This window comes from Apiospora aurea (genome assembly GCF_038362705.1).
Source record: "Apiospora aurea strain CBS 24483 chromosome Unknown utg000005l_segment0_segment0, whole genome shotgun sequence".
In the NCBI taxonomy this organism is placed as follows: Eukaryota; Fungi; Ascomycota; class Sordariomycetes; order Amphisphaeriales; family Apiosporaceae; genus Apiospora; species Apiospora aurea.
Window position 1 is genome coordinate 3,241,301 of NW_027117392.1, and position 17,213 is coordinate 3,258,513.

General features: G+C 52.9%; 3 protein-coding genes across 3 annotated transcripts; 2 read left to right on the forward strand and 1 right to left on the reverse strand.

Annotated features, from left to right (window-relative positions):
• Positions 1 to 468: 468 nt before the first annotated feature.
• On the forward strand, positions 469 to 3,654 carry PG986_007552 (uncharacterized protein; the record flags this gene model as incomplete). Its single annotated transcript, XM_066843774.1, has 3 exons — positions 469 to 603; positions 814 to 3,460; positions 3,515 to 3,654. 3 exons carry the CDS (start codon positions 469 to 471, stop codon positions 3,652 to 3,654), a joined length of 2,922 nt encoding a protein of 973 aa, XP_066699886.1.
• Positions 3,655 to 9,276: 5,622 nt separating this feature from the next.
• On the forward strand, positions 9,277 to 12,019 carry PG986_007553 (Rho-GTPase-activating protein 8; the record flags this gene model as incomplete). The annotated part of the gene is made up of 3 exons (XM_066843775.1): positions 9,277 to 9,439; positions 9,745 to 9,900; positions 9,966 to 12,019. 3 exons carry the CDS (start codon positions 9,277 to 9,279, stop codon positions 12,017 to 12,019), a joined length of 2,373 nt encoding a protein of 790 aa, XP_066699887.1.
• A 1,488-nt stretch (positions 12,020 to 13,507) lies between these two features.
• On the reverse strand, positions 13,508 to 15,715 carry PG986_007554 (Transmembrane amino acid transporter; the record flags this gene model as incomplete). The annotated part of the gene is made up of 8 exons (XM_066843776.1): positions 13,508 to 13,633; positions 13,757 to 13,962; positions 14,019 to 14,736; positions 14,795 to 14,936; positions 15,000 to 15,041; positions 15,112 to 15,161; positions 15,300 to 15,335; positions 15,425 to 15,715. The coding sequence occupies 8 exons, from the start codon at positions 15,713 to 15,715 to the stop codon at positions 13,508 to 13,510; spliced, it is 1,611 nt and encodes a 536-aa protein (XP_066699888.1).
• Positions 15,716 to 17,213: the final 1,498 nt, after the last annotated feature.

The following is a 17,213-nucleotide window of genomic DNA, read 5'->3' on the forward strand; positions in this document are numbered from 1 at the left end:
GCGCCAGTGACACATCAGCCGATCCCCGCCTTTCCGTCGCTCGCCCAGGTATCCCCCGACCTATTGGAAGCCAAACCTGGGTCGCCTGCTGCGGTACTTCACCCCAGGTACCTACATCATCTGGCGCCCACGCCCAGCTTCACCAACGACCCTCGTACGGGACCCGTACCGTGCTCTGTACCATCATCCACGAGGCCTTAGCTCCCTTGAGGCGGTGCGCGCATCTTACTGACTCTTCTATTTCTTCTTCTCTTTTCTCCTCTGGATTCCTCGCTATCATCATACTCCGTCCGCCTTGCGCCATCGTCGGGATCTCTTCCATCCCACCTATCCATCCTCCCCACCATACACAACCTGATTGTGCACATGACGATACCCCGAGCCGCCGCATCTTCCCCGGATCTCTTATAAGCCTACGGGCTTCGTCAACCGCACTTCCTGTCCTGGCCAATACACTCACAGGAAGCCATGGCGGACCGCAATTCGGCAGGCTCGTCCGCCTCACGACGGTCGAGGGCGAGCGATCACTCCATCGGCCAGTTCCTCATCGGTGCAGAGATCGGCAAAGGTAGCTTTGCCCAGGTCTATTCTGGCAAACACCAGGTTCGTCCTTCCTTGAAGTCCGCTCCTACTCTAGCCTGGTATCGTCACAATACGTCCCTCGGGAAAGATCTTGTCGTGCTGGGCTCAGGCGGCGGGCATTTGCCTCGAATGAGGGCTGTTTTGTTTTGTTGCTCCTACAGCACTGTCTATGAGTCATGGCGCTCACCCACGTCGAGAAGAAACCTGCGCTAACGGTGGTTATCACGACAGACTTCAGGTGCCCTCGTTGCTATCAAATCGGTCGAACTTGGACGATTGAACAAGAAGCTCAAGGACAACCTGTATAGCGAGATCCAGATTCTCAAGAAGCTTCGCCACCCTCACATAGTTGCCCTCCATGACTGCATCGAATCATCGACCCACATCAACCTCATCATGGAATACTGCGAACTGGGCGATTTGTCGTTGTTCATTAAGAAGAGGGAAAAACTAGCCACACATCCAGTCACTTGCGAGATGGCTCGCAAGTACCCCAGTGTTCCGAATGCTGGTCTCCACGAGGTCGTCAATCGACACTTTCTGAAGCAGCTTGCTAGTGCCCTACAATTCCTCCGCCAAGGAAACTTCGTGCATCGCGACGTCAAACCCCAAAACCTGCTGCTTCTCCCGTCAGTCCAGTACAGAGCGACAAATAAGGAAGCACCTAAAGTTCTGAGCGCTAGTCACGACTCCTTAATACCGGCCGCAGGCCTGGAGTCTCTTCCCATGCTGAAGCTGGCCGATTTCGGGTTTGCACGCGTCTTGCCTTCCACCTCTCTGGCAGAGACGTTGTGTGGCTCGCCGCTTTACATGGCGCCAGAGATCTTACGTTACGAGCGTTACGATGCGAAGGCCGACCTGTGGTCTGTCGGGACCGTGCTCTATGAGATGGTATCCGGCAAACCGCCGTTTAGGGCCAGTAACCACGTTGAATTATTAAGGAAAATCGAGAATGCAGAAGATCAGATTAGATTCCCAAAAGACTGCCAAGTGAGTTCTGATCTGAAGTCGCTGATCCGGGCTCTTTTGAAGCGCAATCCTGTCGAGCGCTTGAGCTTCGAAAACTTCTTCAACCACCCTGTTGTGACGGGTTCCATACCCGGGTTGGTAGAGGACGATATACCGAATGTCTCGAGGCCGGCTTCGAGAGATGCGCGAGCTGCCTCCAAGACCGACGAGCCGCAGCCAAGCCCCAGTCGGACATCTTTCCTTCGTAGACATCGTCTCAGTGAAGCCGATGCGGGGCGGGAAGAAGGCAATCCACCTTCACCTCGCGAGAAACCACTACGGTCTTCGCCTCTGGCAAGCCCAAGCGAGTTTCCAGGGAACGACGAGCCTGGCCGGGGTGCTCCACAAGTATCGTCTTTGCCGCGGGATGATATAGCGCCTGGTCTTGGTATCAGAAGGCCGCAGGCTATTCCTTCAACGTCAGCGCCTAACCGACCAGCACTGTTAGAGGATCGCCGCCGCCGCGGCTTATCTAATGCGTCGCTCAGCCGGTATCAACGAGATGACGAGCCTTCACCTCCATCGGCTCTGAGGGAATACCCCTACAAATCAAAGGGCAAGAGTGCCGCTGCTGATGAACGGGAGAAAGCTGCGCAGGAAATCGCGTTTGAACGAGACTATGTCGTCGTTGAGAAGAGATACGTAGAAGTGAATGCATTGGCCGACCAACTAGCTGCCCAGGGTGCACAGGCTGGTACCTCGTCACCAAAGGCCGGTCAGATCGTGCGACGGGCAACACAACAAGGCGTCCCTACTTCCACAACTGGAGCGATCCCAGCAGAACGATCTAAGGCTCTTCAAATTGCCCAGGGGAGCCAGAGACCGGATCACTACCGTCGAGGGTCCTATGACAAGAATTTGTCTGGAAGTCCTAGTTCTACCACGTCGGTTATTTCGAAAGCCATTCAAGACGCCAGCCTGCGATTGTTTGGTTTCAAGTACCCTGCTCATTTGCTCGGCAAAGGAACATCGCCCCCGTTATACAACCCATTTCCTACGTACCCGACGCCGGCCGCACCCGCTGCGCTTCTGACAGATGGGCGTCAAGTCGGTGTCTTGGATGAAGATGTGCGGATTGCACAGGGGATTGAAGATTATGCGACGAGAAGCGACTGTGTGTGGGGCTTTGCGGAAGTAAAGCTGAAGCAGCTTATGCCTCTCACACCATCGTCAAATCGTACACTTGGCGGCATCCCGGCCGATGAGGTACCTGCAGATGACGATGACGGGCTGACTGTTGAGGCCGAGGTTGCTCTCTCAGAGGAAGCGCTAGTGCTCTATGTCAAGGCGCTGACACTGCTTGCAAGGTGTATGGATATCGCCGGTATCTGGTGGACGCGGAAAGGCAAAGGCGATGGCAATACTCCAGCATACGTGACTCGGGACCCGCCCACTGTCCAAACCAGCGCTGTAAGGATAAACTCGGCCGTGCAATGGGTACGCAAGCGATTCAACGAAACGTTGGAGAAGGCCGACCTTGTGAGGGAAAAATTGATCCAAGCTCAACGCAAGCTACCTGAGGACCATCCCAGTCACCCCAACAACCACCATCTCGGATCAGCATCCATGGGAACTTCTGGCGCCGATGGGGTCATGCTGACTGCTGGCCTGAGTGCTGAGAAGTTGATGTATGACAGAGCATTGGAAATGAGTCGCACAGCTGCCATCAACGAGATCTCCAACGAGGACCTACAGGGTTGTGAGATCTCGTATCTTACAGCAATACGCATGCTCGAAGCAGTCCTTGATAACGACGAAGGGCTCACTCCGCGAAAACTTACTAGTGGCGTAACGACCTCCAACGCTGACGTTGTTGCTCACGAGGGTGCGTCAGAGATCGATACGGACGACCAAGAAGCTGTTCAAAAGAGTAAGTACTTGCATCCAACAAGTTTATCGACATCAAATGCTAATCTTCTCTCAGTGATACGTATGATCTCTGTCAGGCTTTCGTCCCTCCAAAAGAAACTGCAAATTATTGCAAATGCCTCCAAGGCCGAGCAGCAGGGCCTTGGAAGGAAGCGCAGCGGCGAAATCATGCCGCGAAGCGTTCCAACATATTGATAATACTCTATAACGACTCACGACGATATGCATAAAGACTGCAACAGTATTTTTATTCGATGCCACGCGGCTGCTATATCCTGAAATGGCGCAGGTTCTACCCGGACTTTCGCACAGAATCCATTCGGTCTTGTTTTCTTTGTTTTTTTTCTCTAAAGGGCTCATACAGTGGCGTTTGGTTGCTTTCATTTTTTAGGTTCAACTTTTGTATTTCCCTCCTTCTCATAGTCGAGGCGTTTCATATAAGGTCGACCGCAACTCGAGTCACGGTCTGGCGTCTTTCGGGGGTCATCCCGCTCAACGCAATTGGATCAGGAGAGTCTATTTGTACGTTGGCGCGCTGGGTTCAGTAAACAGGCCTCGATGATATATCATTGCGGTAAGCGGCTCATGGCATGGCTCGCTTCTGGTTTATTTATTCACTTCATGCCGCCCAAGGGGGAGGTCAGCATGCTTGGTAGGCAAACGGTTATTTTTGGGGGACTTCAGGCTGCCTGCACTCGAAACGCCTACTGCCTACCGGCTAGTAGAGCTGCAGGACAAGATTCGGCTGGGAAGCGATGGAACGCCTTCACTGGACCAGTTTGACCGTCCAGCCTTTACCTCAAGCTGGTCTTACTACTATTACAGGGCAGCCTCGCAGCTATACAACCTGTATGGACGGTGGCCTTTGTGTGTACATTCATTGATTGGGTTTGGTCGAGAGGAAGGTCGGGAACCACGGCATTGGTCATCATACCATTGTATATGAGAGACAGAGATTGCTATCTGCTTAAAGTGAGCATGGTCAAACCAGCGCATAAAGAAGGACATCAAACATTCAATCTCCTTATGCTGCTAAATTCTGTGAAATGGCCCCCTAAGGCTATGGCTGCTGACTCCGGTAGCCTGTTTCCTTGTAACACGCCCCCCTCCCCCTGACACCCCTATATACCTACTCATCCTCATCAAGCTTTTTTAGGAAGCAAAGTAACTTGTTCTGCAGCACTTGTAGAATTTACCTAGAAACCCGGGAATTTCTGACTATAGTCTTAGCCCATCTACACTGCCAACTTGGCGGGGTGGCTAGGACCAGGTTTTATGGTAAACATCGTATTTGTATGTGTAGTTGACTGTTGACTTTGAACACCAGTCGGTCAACAAGGTCACATGTGCAGGTATGCATCTCGGGGTGTATTTCCGGCAGGGGGATTTCAAGCCTCCCCAGCCCCACCCCTTCTTCCTTCAAGTTTGGCAAAGACAAGAACCTCGTATGTACGATCTGTGGCTCTTCATGAGCTGACTGATGGTTGCGCACACATGGCCATCTTCACATGGAACGGAAGCCTAATGCCGTCTTACGGTCGCGCATTTGTTTCTGTGGCGAAGACACGATCGAGGCAAAGACTATTACTTCATTGCGTGTTGTATATGCGGATGCTGCTCCCCCCAAGTCCCACCAGATAAGACAGTTGCTAATAATAGGAGCACAAGATCCACGTTAGCATTGGATTTACTACCAGGGGGCGGCGGACATTGGGCAGAGGCTGGTAGGAGGAGATCTCCCATCTATCAATCAATTGTAAGAAACCGAGGAGCGGCGGCAAGGCGGGTAGATTCCAAGCTTAATCACTGGCCCCGGACAGTGGAGGGACAAGCTGATGTCGTCCTGTTAGGTACCGATACGGGTAGGATCACCCGGAGAGTCGCACCGAATTCATTTGTCGTCTGCAGCAAGTTGTTGTCATGGTGCATGTGCAGGTAGCTTTTTTTTCGAGAGGGAGAGGTTGTAGGTCAGCCCCACGATCCAGGGCCAGAGGGACTACAGAGGGACTGCAGAGGGGGCAGCTCGGGGCCTCTAAAAGTAGGGTATATATCTCGGCAACATCCGAGGGTTCTTGTTCGCCAGTGAATCATAAGCGCGTGGGTGTGTGTGTGAGTACATGACGCTGCACTGTCGGTTGGACTGTATTGGTCTAAGGCTGTGCAAGCTGGAGGCCGTTTTGTGAGCCGCAGCTTGAGGTTGGACAGGCTCTGCTTTCGTCGCATGTGCCATTCAATCAGTCAATCAATCAATCGGCTACTGTACCTTACCCTGTACCTTACCTAGCTGAGAGCTGAGAGACAGGACGAGACCAGACCTACTGTAGAGGGTAGAGGGTAGACGTCATCTGCGACGTATGACCCCCCCGTCAACAGTGAGGGGCCGCGCCAACTTGCCAAGTCCTTTTTTGCGACGAGGCTGGGGACCCTGAAAGAATGACGCCTATTTTTCTCCATAATGGGCTGCGATGCCTCCACTGAGAGGTGATTGATCAAATGAGAGAAATACTACCTACCTACTAGAGAGTGTGTGTGTGAATATGCGTAAGTATGCTTATGCGTGTGCTCAGTCATACGCGCCCCCATGTGTGTTGCTGCTGCGCCCGACCAATCCAGTCTTACTCCTTGTCCCTGGCTGTAGCCCAGTACTGGCATCGTCCGGTAACGAATGACTGTGTGCCAATGAAAGCCCGTGGTCACACTGATATTGTGGCGGGTATGGTTCGCAGGGCCGTGCATACGTGTTGTGTTGTGTTGTGTTGTGACTCAAGCGTGGAAGATCCCGTCGACTGATGAGTTCCAAGACTGAGAGCCCACATAGCAACTGGACGCTGGATACATCAATGTAGTATGTACATGTAGGTAGCAGAGCAGTAGTGCACTCGGGACGGATTGGCCTTGTCTGGTGTGTGTTCGGAAACGTCAGGTCCTTGTCCTTTCTCCACGGAAGTCGGGAAGTCGGCAATGTCCAGATGTCTGTCTGTCTGTCTGTTTGTGTATCTGGCCTGCCACGGTCAAGAATGGGACATCGATGCATCAATGCCCTCTTTGAGCCCATACGTCTGATGAGAACATCGAACATTCGTCTTGATACCTACCTACATACTTGGCTACGTGTATCTATTGATATGACCGACGAAAACGACGGCTAGGAGTTCTTGTTTCTCAACCCTGTCAAGCCACATGTGCTTCTGGGTTCCGTCTAGGGCTCCACTGTTATCTCTGACCTTCCCCAGACGATTTTCCTAGATTTGTGTTCCTGATCAACGCTGTCTTCGGCAGCCGACAGTGGCAGAGCCGACGAATCCTGGCTTCGATACTACCCGACTTACAGGCTTGCGCGACGGTGCGCGCGGCACAGTCTGTACAGTACAACACCCTGGGTTGCCTTACTGTACCTACTCATGTGGGTGTTTCCAAGAGACATGGGCATGAAGATGGAAACAGAAGAACAATGATGAAATGCCTCGCATACGTGTAGCATGTGGCTTTTAGGGTGACGTTTGCAATGTGGAAATGGGGACAGTCTCTCTCTCTCTCTCGCTGCGCCTTCCCGAATCCCTCCTCCCATTCCAACTAATAACCGAAATCAGATGAGATGGCGGAAGTGGTCTGGTGTCCAAAAGATTACCACATACATACCTAGTTACCAGAGCCACGTGAGGTGGGAAGGATGTAGTGAGACTGGCAGCCCTCGAACGAAAGAGAGGGGAAAGAAAGAAAGAAGGCAAGAGAGAAAGGGACAGGGACGGCGCCGCAGTTATCAACGTTGCCGTGACGAGGCCCGGAAAGCCGTGGCACCCACAGATTTGCTTGTCTTCGCCTTTTGCACTTGCGGCATGTGCGGGCAGGCATGTAAGAGTATATCGATAGGCGAGGCACCATGCAGGGGCAGAAAACATATCTCCATGTAGGTAGGTAATCAACATGTACTTATAATCTTTACCTACTCACATAGCCAATGTATATACATAACAGTCTATATGATTGCCGAGTCCACCAGCTCTACCACTTCCACTGGAACGGTCGACATGGCAAGAGGAATTCGAGAAAGCAAATGAGCAGAGTTTTGGACCTGCATACACGAGAGATACTACGAGGGCCTCCGAAACTCTATGGCATACACATCTGGGAGGATTTACCGAGATGAGAATTTGCTTGGCACTCGCAAAGTCGGCAGGATTCCTGGTATGTGTAAGTACCTTAGCTGTATGCAATTGCAATGCATTGATATATTTGCTGTTTTCTTTGTTTCGACGTATGGCGCCTACACGAAATGCACCCAGAAGAGGGGTGCCATGGAGAAGCAATCAACGTTTCTTAGCAAACAGGCACAACGGAAGCATAAGAAAATTACGAAAGTGAAGAAGAAAGGACGCAACCTTGGACCGACATAGCCATACAGTGCGGTAACATGACAGAGACTACCGTCGTACCCAGCTTGCATTTGACGAATGCAATGAACACATCGGCAGTCCTTGAATGAATGGCGACCTAGCCAGTATGTAGGTACATAAAGATGCCAGTAACTTGATGGGTGTGTGTGTGTGTGTGTGTGTGTGTGTCAGTGAACCAAGTCTAATCCAAGGTCTACTAGTAGGTGCATACCGCCCGTACATTAGTTAGGTAGCAATGTGAAGGTGGCTAGCCTGAGCCTGGATCGAGGCTTCTGGGGCTTCTGGGGCTTCTGGGGCTTCCCTCGGGCCTCCTCTGGCCTTGGTCCCAAGATTGATTACACTGATGGGTGGACGGACGGCACCCTCACCTCTTGATCCATCAAATCATTGTGCATTCAACCCCCCGCCGCCCTCTTATTTTCTTGACTCCAGACTCTTGCTCGCACTCTCTCAAGCAAGGCAAAGGCCCAGCCCTGTGCCTAACCTGCGTCGCAATCCCCCCCCAATTGCTTGTTCGTCAAGGAGGTATGTACATCACACTACCTCATTCATTGCATCCTGTTCTGAGCCTGAACCTGAACCTGAACCCGGACCTGGACCTATACCCTGGGCCTGAGCTGCGGCCAGTGGGAGTGAGAATAGAGAGAAGAGAGAGAGCGAGAGAGAGAGAGAGCGCGCGCCTGCTGCCTGCCTGCCTGCCTGTCTTGCCCGCCTCTTGTCTTGAAGCTCTTGAAGCAATCGCCCTTCCCACTGTCACTGTCACTGTCACTGTCACTGCCACTGCCACTCCAGCCTGTCGCACCCTACCTACTTCTACCCTCCATACCTATGTACTACACAACACGTTCACAGCATAGAAAGAACCTGTTGCTCTCGCGTCACCTCTCCAATCCATTTAATCCATTCCATCCAAAAATAGCGACACGGCTTCCATCATCCTCGACTATCCGTCTCACTCATTCCCTTCACCTGACGACGAACTGCACTCACTCACGCACGTACCTGAACATACAGAAGCACACACCCCCATCCGATCGTCGCCGAGGGGCTCTCCATCCCAACCCTGCTGCCGAATCCTCACGTTCCGAATGAATAGAACCGGTGCTTGTCGCAAACCAATAGCAAAGACAGTAGCTTCGCCAGCAGCACCGCCAACTCAAACCGGTCGCATTGCGCCTCGTCGCATTGCAGTCTCACCAACCCACGCCCATTCCGGCTACCAACTTCTCTCGGGCGACCACGGCGGCAGCGACTACTCGACCACCCGACCACGTCATTTAAGCCCACACTTGCAGACCGCCCTTGGGCTCCCAGCATACAAATCGCAAATACCTGGTATCATTTGCTAGTTGCAACTCGGCGATCCCAACGCCTGTTTTCATCTCGTCTGCATCGCGCTTACTTGCGCGTCACTGTCGACGAAATGACGTCTGCAGCAGCGACCCCGTCTAAACCGCTGCCCCAACAGCTCCAGCAACAGGCCCAGCCAGCCGCTTCTACAAATGCTGCGTCGCCGCCTAGCAAGCGGGACTTGAAGTCTTGGTGGAAACGGTTCCAGCTTCAGTCGAGGCACCAGGAGAATCAAGGTAAGGCAGAAATGAATGCTCTTCTTCGCACCTGCCCCGTACCACTGGGCACCAGTCGAGTTGAGGCAACTCTTGCTGGGCTCGGCTGGTTTTGAGTCCTGGGCATTGCTCTATTCCTCCAACCTCGCAGATGTACGCTTGCCTGCTTGCTCAGTGAAGCATCGCGGTGCAAGCAGGCAAGAAGCAGGCAAGCAAGCTTCCGGGTCGTGACTCGATCACATCGGGCCCCAATCGGACAAATAACTGCCCATGCTTAATGGGTACAATGACGCTAAACCCCCGTACTAACTATTCCTTCTCTACAGAGGCTCGGCAGCAAGGCATATTCGGTGTACCCTTGCGACAAAGCATCACTTACGCCAACGTGGCTATATCACTTGTGGATGACAATGGCCAGAGCTATATCTATGGCTATGTGCCCATAGTTGTGGCCAAATGTGGTGTGTTCCTGAAAGAGAAAGGTAAGCTACCAAGCAACTTTGGACCATCACATGGCAATTACAGACTAACAATCGTTGCGCAATAGCCACCGGTATTGAGGGCATCTTCCGGCTCAGCGGGTCGGAGAAACGCATCAAGGAGCTCAAGGTAGCATTCGACTCACCCGACCGATATGGCAAAGGCCTGGTATGGGATGGATACACGGTGCATGACGCCGCCAACGTTCTTCGTCGCTACCTGAACGATCTACCTGAGCCTGTCGTGCCTCTCGATCTCTATGAGAAGTTCCGTGATCCCTTGCGCGGACATACCAAGCAGGCTGTGGGCGATATTGAAGGCAGCCAATTGGTTGACAACTTCGATGAAGGAGAAGCCATCAAGCAGTACCAGGACCTCATCAAGGCGTTGCCCCCTCTCAACCGACAGTTGCTCTTATACATCCTCGATCTGTTAGCCGTTTTCGCCGCTAAGGCCGACGAGAATCGCATGACTGCTCAGAACCTGGCAGCTATCTTTCAGCCTGGCATGCTGTCCCACCCAAACCATGCAATGGCCCCCGAGGAGTACCGCCTCAACCAATGCGTCATCATCTTTCTTATTGAAAATCAGGACCATTTCTTGATCGGCATGCCCGGGACTGCCGCGGACGAGAAAACGAAGCAAGTGATTGAGAAATACATACCGGCCCCTCCTGTTGTTGTTTCTCCCTCAACACCTGCCCCTAAGAGATCCGCCTCTGGAGTTTATAGATCTTCCTCTAATGCTAGTGCGGCAGCTGATAGTGTCAGCCGGGACGGTAAAATCCGCCGGAATCGCTCGACATCGTCCAGGCACTCTCGTCATTCCAACGGCGCATCCACGCCTGGGAGCCCTGGCTTGGCTACGACTCCTGGTGGGAGTCTCGGGAGAAGCAATACCGTCCCCTCCAAGAAGTCACCCCACATACCGTCTGCCCGTTTCCAGCGTCAAGAATCGCCTTCGGTTGCCGTCGCCCCGGCGTCCCCCACTCCCGCTGGTTTAAGTGCCGCTCACCCACCGACCGTGAAGGAAGAAGCCGTCAACACACCAGAAAAGTCACGGACGACAGCCGGCCCGACACTAATGCCCGCTGCCAATATTGCTGGGCGAAGTCAGGACAGGTTACTGGAGCCGCCAATGGAGACTCCAAGCCGTGAGAAGAACCACCCGACCCTGTTTCAGCGCTCGCCCGCAGCGGACCCAGAGAAGCGACAGCCGAACAAGCTCCGGAAAAAGCGATTGCCAAGTAGTGCTAACCCAAGTGCGCAAAGCTCTACTGCGTCGTTGCCCCATTCCGGCGCCGTATCGCCTGCCAATGAAACCGCCAACCCTATGGAACAGTCCAACCCCATGGAGAAAGGTGCACGCCCAGAAACTAGTCCTACTGAGAACGGCGCCTCCACCGAGACCCCGTCAGAGCCTACGCCGAGAGCCTCTCAAGTGTCCGCGAGCGGCGTACTGGACACGGCACCCGCCCAACAGGAAGCAGTCAAGACGTTGAAGCCGAAGAGCTCACCTCCAGGCTCGTTGCACTCGTCTTACAACGAAGGCGGGTCCGACTTGGACCATGCTTATGACAGCCTGCCTGCGCCGACGGCTGAACAAGCCGAGCAAGAGAGAAAGCGTCGATGGCGTTTTTCTAGGCGGAAAGAGGAAATAGCTGGTGCGGCAGCAGCCCAAAACCAAAACCTTGGGGTCAACAGTCACGCCGAAACAAGCACGTCCACTGTTGGAAGCGGCGGCCACGGCCATCGTCCCAGAAAAAGCTGGACTGGAGAATCATCCGACATCGCTGCTACGTTAGCAGAGAGCGAAGCCGGAAGCCGGGATGCCAGGGACGAAACACGAGGTCCGCTGGGTTGGATCAAGACCAAGTATCGCGAAGTCAAGGAGAATCATGACCAAAAGAGGACCAAATCACCTCCTGGTGATTACAACCATGGTCCTCTCCCGATCCGAGGCAAGAGCGTTGAGATGAGGAGAGAGGAGGAGGAGGAAAGGCGCGGCACGAGTGCTGTGGAAGAGGCGATGCAGAAGGCTGTTCAACCACAGAACGTACCCCTCCCTACATCTCCGCCGCCCGTGCCCACAACGCACGAAGAAAGAGCCAGGGCATCGTAGGAAGATGCTGCTCCTGCGCGATTTTGGCTTCGGCTCCTGCATTTATGGTGAGGCAAGGGGCATTGCGGCCTAGGCCACTGGTTCTTGGGTCGGATGGGTCATGTTTGTTCTGATTCAGCGAGTAGTACGGAGTGGGTTTTTCGCTCGGGCGGGAGTTCTTTGGGTGGACGATTCGAGCGGGTTTCAAGAGTTTCTCTTAACACATTTGGTTTTTCTTGGGCCCTCCTTGTTGGTTGTCGTTCGGTCGGTCGGATTTGCTGTCTTCTTCAAGACACAGGAGTTGCAGAGTTGAAGAAAAAGTTGGGATGGAATGAATGGCTGCCCTATTCCCTCTTATGGATACCCCCGGACCCTTTAGGACACGAAGTGATGTTGACGCGCATAATTGAGTAAAAGAGGAGAGATATTTTCACTTTATACCAGAACAAAAAAAAGCCCAGACTAGTAAATGTCAAGAGAGCCGCCATCACCCCATTCTCCCATGTCTACTGCCATGTCGGTTTGATGGGTAAGGGTTGTCTAATAGAAAAACGACTAGGGATTCCCAATATTATTTGTAGAAAGGTTTTGTCTATAGATCAAGCACCTCGGCATCATGAGGTCTAGTGTCACGAATATACGGCTGTAATTTCAATAATCCAGTGCCGATAGTTCACCTCTCGGCAGTTTCGAAAATGCGACAAATGAGTGCAATAACTCAGTCTGATAGGCATCGTGATTTGAAACCACTACAAACTTGGACCTGTTGTAAACTATATGAATGTACTTACCTGGAGGATGGAGGGTTGGGACCTGCCTGGTCATTCGCCGTTTGATCACTAGGGCCAGTCAATCTGACGTCGGCTTCTTGACCTCTTGCTTCTTCTCGAATTTGACTTTTGATATGACGGACTTTCGAGTGACGGCTTCGTTGATTGATGTTACGGCGGTAAAGGGCGGTACTCAAGGGGTGGATAAATAGGTAGGTAGGAGTCCCTTTGGGACACCTAAGAGGGAGGCCAGCTAGAAGGACAAGGTTAGTTGACTGTACCCAAAGTTAGCTTTGGATTTCTTGGTGGTGGTCGTGAAGGTCGAAGGTAAAATCTTTGGAGGATCGAGAAGACTGTCTAAATCTTCAAAATCCGTGGTAGAAGTCAGGCATCCACTGGATGCAGTTGCGGCGCAAGCGGTGATGTCGAAGCGACAACCACTGTGAAGTGTGAGTCGCTTCTTTGTGCATTACTATACTGGACGTTTCGTGTGCCAGATGTAGTCAAACCATTGGGAAAATTCCCAGACACCCGTCGTGTGTATCCCGTATAAGCAAAAAGAAAAAGAACCCTCCCGTATGTGTTTCTTCCCGCTGTACGCTTGGATGAACATGATGGTATATCCTGCTCTTGCGTATGTAAACATATCCTTGAATCCCAAACCTTTATGTCTGGCGCCTCCATAAGTCATGTATAAAAAGCAAAGCTGTGTTGCAAAACTGATGCAGAAAAAGAAAAATCAGATTCCGTTGCTCGCACACTGGAAAATACTCCCGACAGTGCCTGCCTCGAACTCCTCAATGATGCCTTCAACACTGGCGTAAGTTCCGGCTGTGAGGAAGAAGAGACCGGTAAGAATGATGATCTGGGACACGTTAGTGGCTGCCTTGCAGATCGGAGGAGAGATAGGAGGAAGCAGGCGCCGGAGGTAGCAAAAAGGATTTCCTGTCAGATTGCGCCTTGACGTCTGGTCTGGCAGTATACTCACGATGTTGAGGATCCCTTCCAACCAGCCACGAATCGATCTGTCCTTGAGCAGAGCTACAGAGCCATCTGCCTTCCGCATGCGGAAGTACGCAACGCCCCAGAAGATGAACCCGAAGAACGAGTCGAAGAGCGAGGACATGAGTGATAGCAGTGACGAGAAGAAAGGGATCACATTTGCAATAATGAACGCAAGGATCCAGGTGGCCACTTGTTTTGAAGTCAGCAAAGGGCCCTGGGGTAATCGCGGTACAGTAAACACTTACGAAGAATGCCTGACCAAGAAGCCCAGCCGATGAGGGTGTGGTCGTTCTTATGGCACGATCCCTGGAATAGACGGAAGAAGATGAAACGGGCCGAGACCGAGGCGTATAGTACGCCGAGGAAGATCAGAGTCGGGATCATGAACGAGAAGGACACCTTCTTGTACAGATCTTCCAAGGATCCGAATGCTGGAGATGTCATGTACTGATTACCGACATATGCATAAGTGACGCCACCCACGATGCTGAAGACGAGGATTTCTGCAATGGTGCACGCCCAGAGAGCTTTGGGGAAATCCCTGGGCTCTTTCATCTCGGCTATGAAACTGGGCAGCGTGATCTGGCCGATGAAGGTATAGCTGATATTCAGGAATGCGTTGAGACCCGAAACAAAAGTTGTCCCTGCGACGGGGATCGCGGTGACAATCGGACTGCCAAAAGGCAGAGCGGCTCCAGAGGGACTCATCCCCGGGGCCTCGTGGTAATTGGCTGGGTTCGCCTGGATCGCGGCAAATACAGTGGCGAGGATGACGGAGATGAAGGTAAAGAAAGCAGAAGCTGTGCCGAGCTTTGAGAGCATCTCAAATGTTCGCGGTAGCGAGCATATCCAAGAGATGAGGGCGACAATGATACCAAACGCAACGGTTTGGCAATGGACGCTGGAGGAGTCCGGGCCGACCATGGTGTTCAGATACTTGGCTCCGATGAGAATGTGCAGCCCCTTTTGTCCTGTCAGTGACACGTGCTTCCCATATCGACCGGATCGGATGGCAACGTACCTGGATGAAGGTGTTGTTCAGGATGAACATGATGGCGGTGGCCCACCATGCCCACTTCTTGCCCCAGAACAGCATTTGTCCGATGTCACAAACATCGCGCACTTCCGGATGCCTCAAGCAGAACTCCCACAAGACAAGCGAACTATGTCGGTCAGTCTCCGTCTCCGTTTCCGTCGAGCATGCTTCAGTCTGGAGGGACACTTACGTATAGAGAACGATCAATGCCTGGGCGACGGTCAAGATGAGACTAATGCCGTTGTTAGTCCAGATCAGGCAATCTGCCAAGAGATGGCCAAAGGCCAAGAAAGCTTGCTTACCCAGGAACGAGGCCGAGGATACTGTACGACCACGGAAAACTCATAATGGCCTAGTCATCAGGGTCAGCCATTTTGCACTCGGTTCGTGCTTCGGTCGCAGGAAGCAGCAATGGACTGTAGATTCTCATGACGAACCGCCATGCGCTTTGCAGATGGGGATTGGGGCAATAGGAATCAAGGCTACTCACCAGGCAAATGTACTCGGAGAATAGCAATGCGGCAGTCTACGTTCCATCCACAACCATGTTAGCGTTGTGCCATGCCTTGGCTGCCGTCTCGGCATCGACGGCCAACAAGCTTCAATCGGACGAACCTTTTGCCAGCTGCAGGTACGGTATTGGATGGCCGAGTTCTCCTCGTTTGCGATCTGCTTCATCAGGATGTCTTCGCTGTCGATTTCGCTATCGGAGGTGTTTATGTTCGCATTGAGAGGCGCCACCACGGGCGCAATCCGAGGCCCGATCTTGACGTTGGGGCCGCCGAACCAGGCAGACCATCCCGTGGGCGTCGTATCCCGGGTCGCGGCCTCGGCATCGTAGCCGTCGAGTCTGCGCTCGTCCACTGCCTCCTTAGACGGCAAGCCGGAAGCGGAATCGGCCATCATGGTGAGTTGGGTTTCAGAGGCGTTGTGGGAGGACTAGAGATGCAATGGAGATGGGGGGATGCACGAGTTAAGTCCGAGCGAGTCGGCGGGCGAGCAAAGCCAGCGTGTAGCCGAAAATCGAGCTACAACCAGATCACGCAAAGCTTGCACATTCGGGTGATGGCTATGCCGACCAGGTGAGCGAGGTAGAGTATGTTAGAAAAGAGGTGCGCCCCATGTGCGACGCGAATTCTGTGAGAATGGGAGTTTTAGTAGGACCTGGGTCTTCCTTCGATCTACCTGTCTACCTATCTATTTCATGTTCACACAAGCCAATGGGTGCCTGCGACTCGACTTGGCAGGCAGGGAATAAAGTACAGACTACCACCCTCTGCGTGCGTAGATGGGAGGAAATCCTTTCACGTACAAGGTTTAAGGTGACAGAGAATCCAGAGGTAGGACGAGATGACGTGCTAGGAGTACCGCCTTGGGCTTACCTTAGTGGAGGCATGGTCCAATCATGGCAACGGCGTCGCCCCCCTCCCCTTGGAGACTTGGACTGTTGGACAGCGTGAGCAGCTTGGACGGCTTGGAGCAGCGCAGCCGTTGGTCCAAAGGCCGAGTGGCGCCCGCATTCTCCCGCAAAACACAGCTGAGAGCACTTGTGCTAGATTCAGTAGAAATCCGTGCATGTGGATGTGGAGGATGGGCTAAGCTCCCTAGGTACCGGGGGTTGGCAGCAGTAGCATGTAGCATCGGTGTATCCCTGGTTAGTTGATGGCTATGCGGCTTTGGGGGGAGGAGTCGCGATAACGCAGGGTGAGAAGTGCTAGGTATGTCCAGGTAAAACCGAGAAATGCTGCCCCCACCGTCCGGAGAAAGAAAAAAAAAGTGCAGCCTGCTGGATTTCTGCAATGTCCTGATGCACTGCAAAAAGTTGGTTCCATCCAATTGGTATTGTTAACCCGTCTCCCGAATTCCTATACCTATGTAGAAAACCACATATGCAGGTCTTGCTTGTTCTGAACCTGCAACTACGTCATCATTCATACCGTCGGTCAATTGATGGAGAAGACGACATGTTTCCCTCCTAGCATATGGGGACGGTCTAAGAAAAGCGCACTGCGGCCTACTACCAGAAGGCTAGCAGACAACAACCGGATCCAATGCCCACCATAATCGGCCGTTCGCCGGCTCGAGAGTCTCGGGGCGCAGATTGCATGATCCGTTCTGAGAGGACTAAGGGCTAGCCTTGGTTGCCTTGCAGATATTTAGATGGGGAACACGGCGACCGAGGCTCGATTGTTCCAATGCTCGTAAGATCCAAGGTCGGCCCGCAGTGGTGGTGAGCTGCCCCCGACACACCATGCGATCCTACCAGGTAATGTACCCGCTGTGTCTTCACAGCTTGGAAACCTAGGATGGCCAACTGTCAATTATGTTCTACCCTTACCTAGACGAATCTGAAACTGGTTTCTGATACTGTATCCCCTTGATGGCGACAGCGTTGTCGCCATCC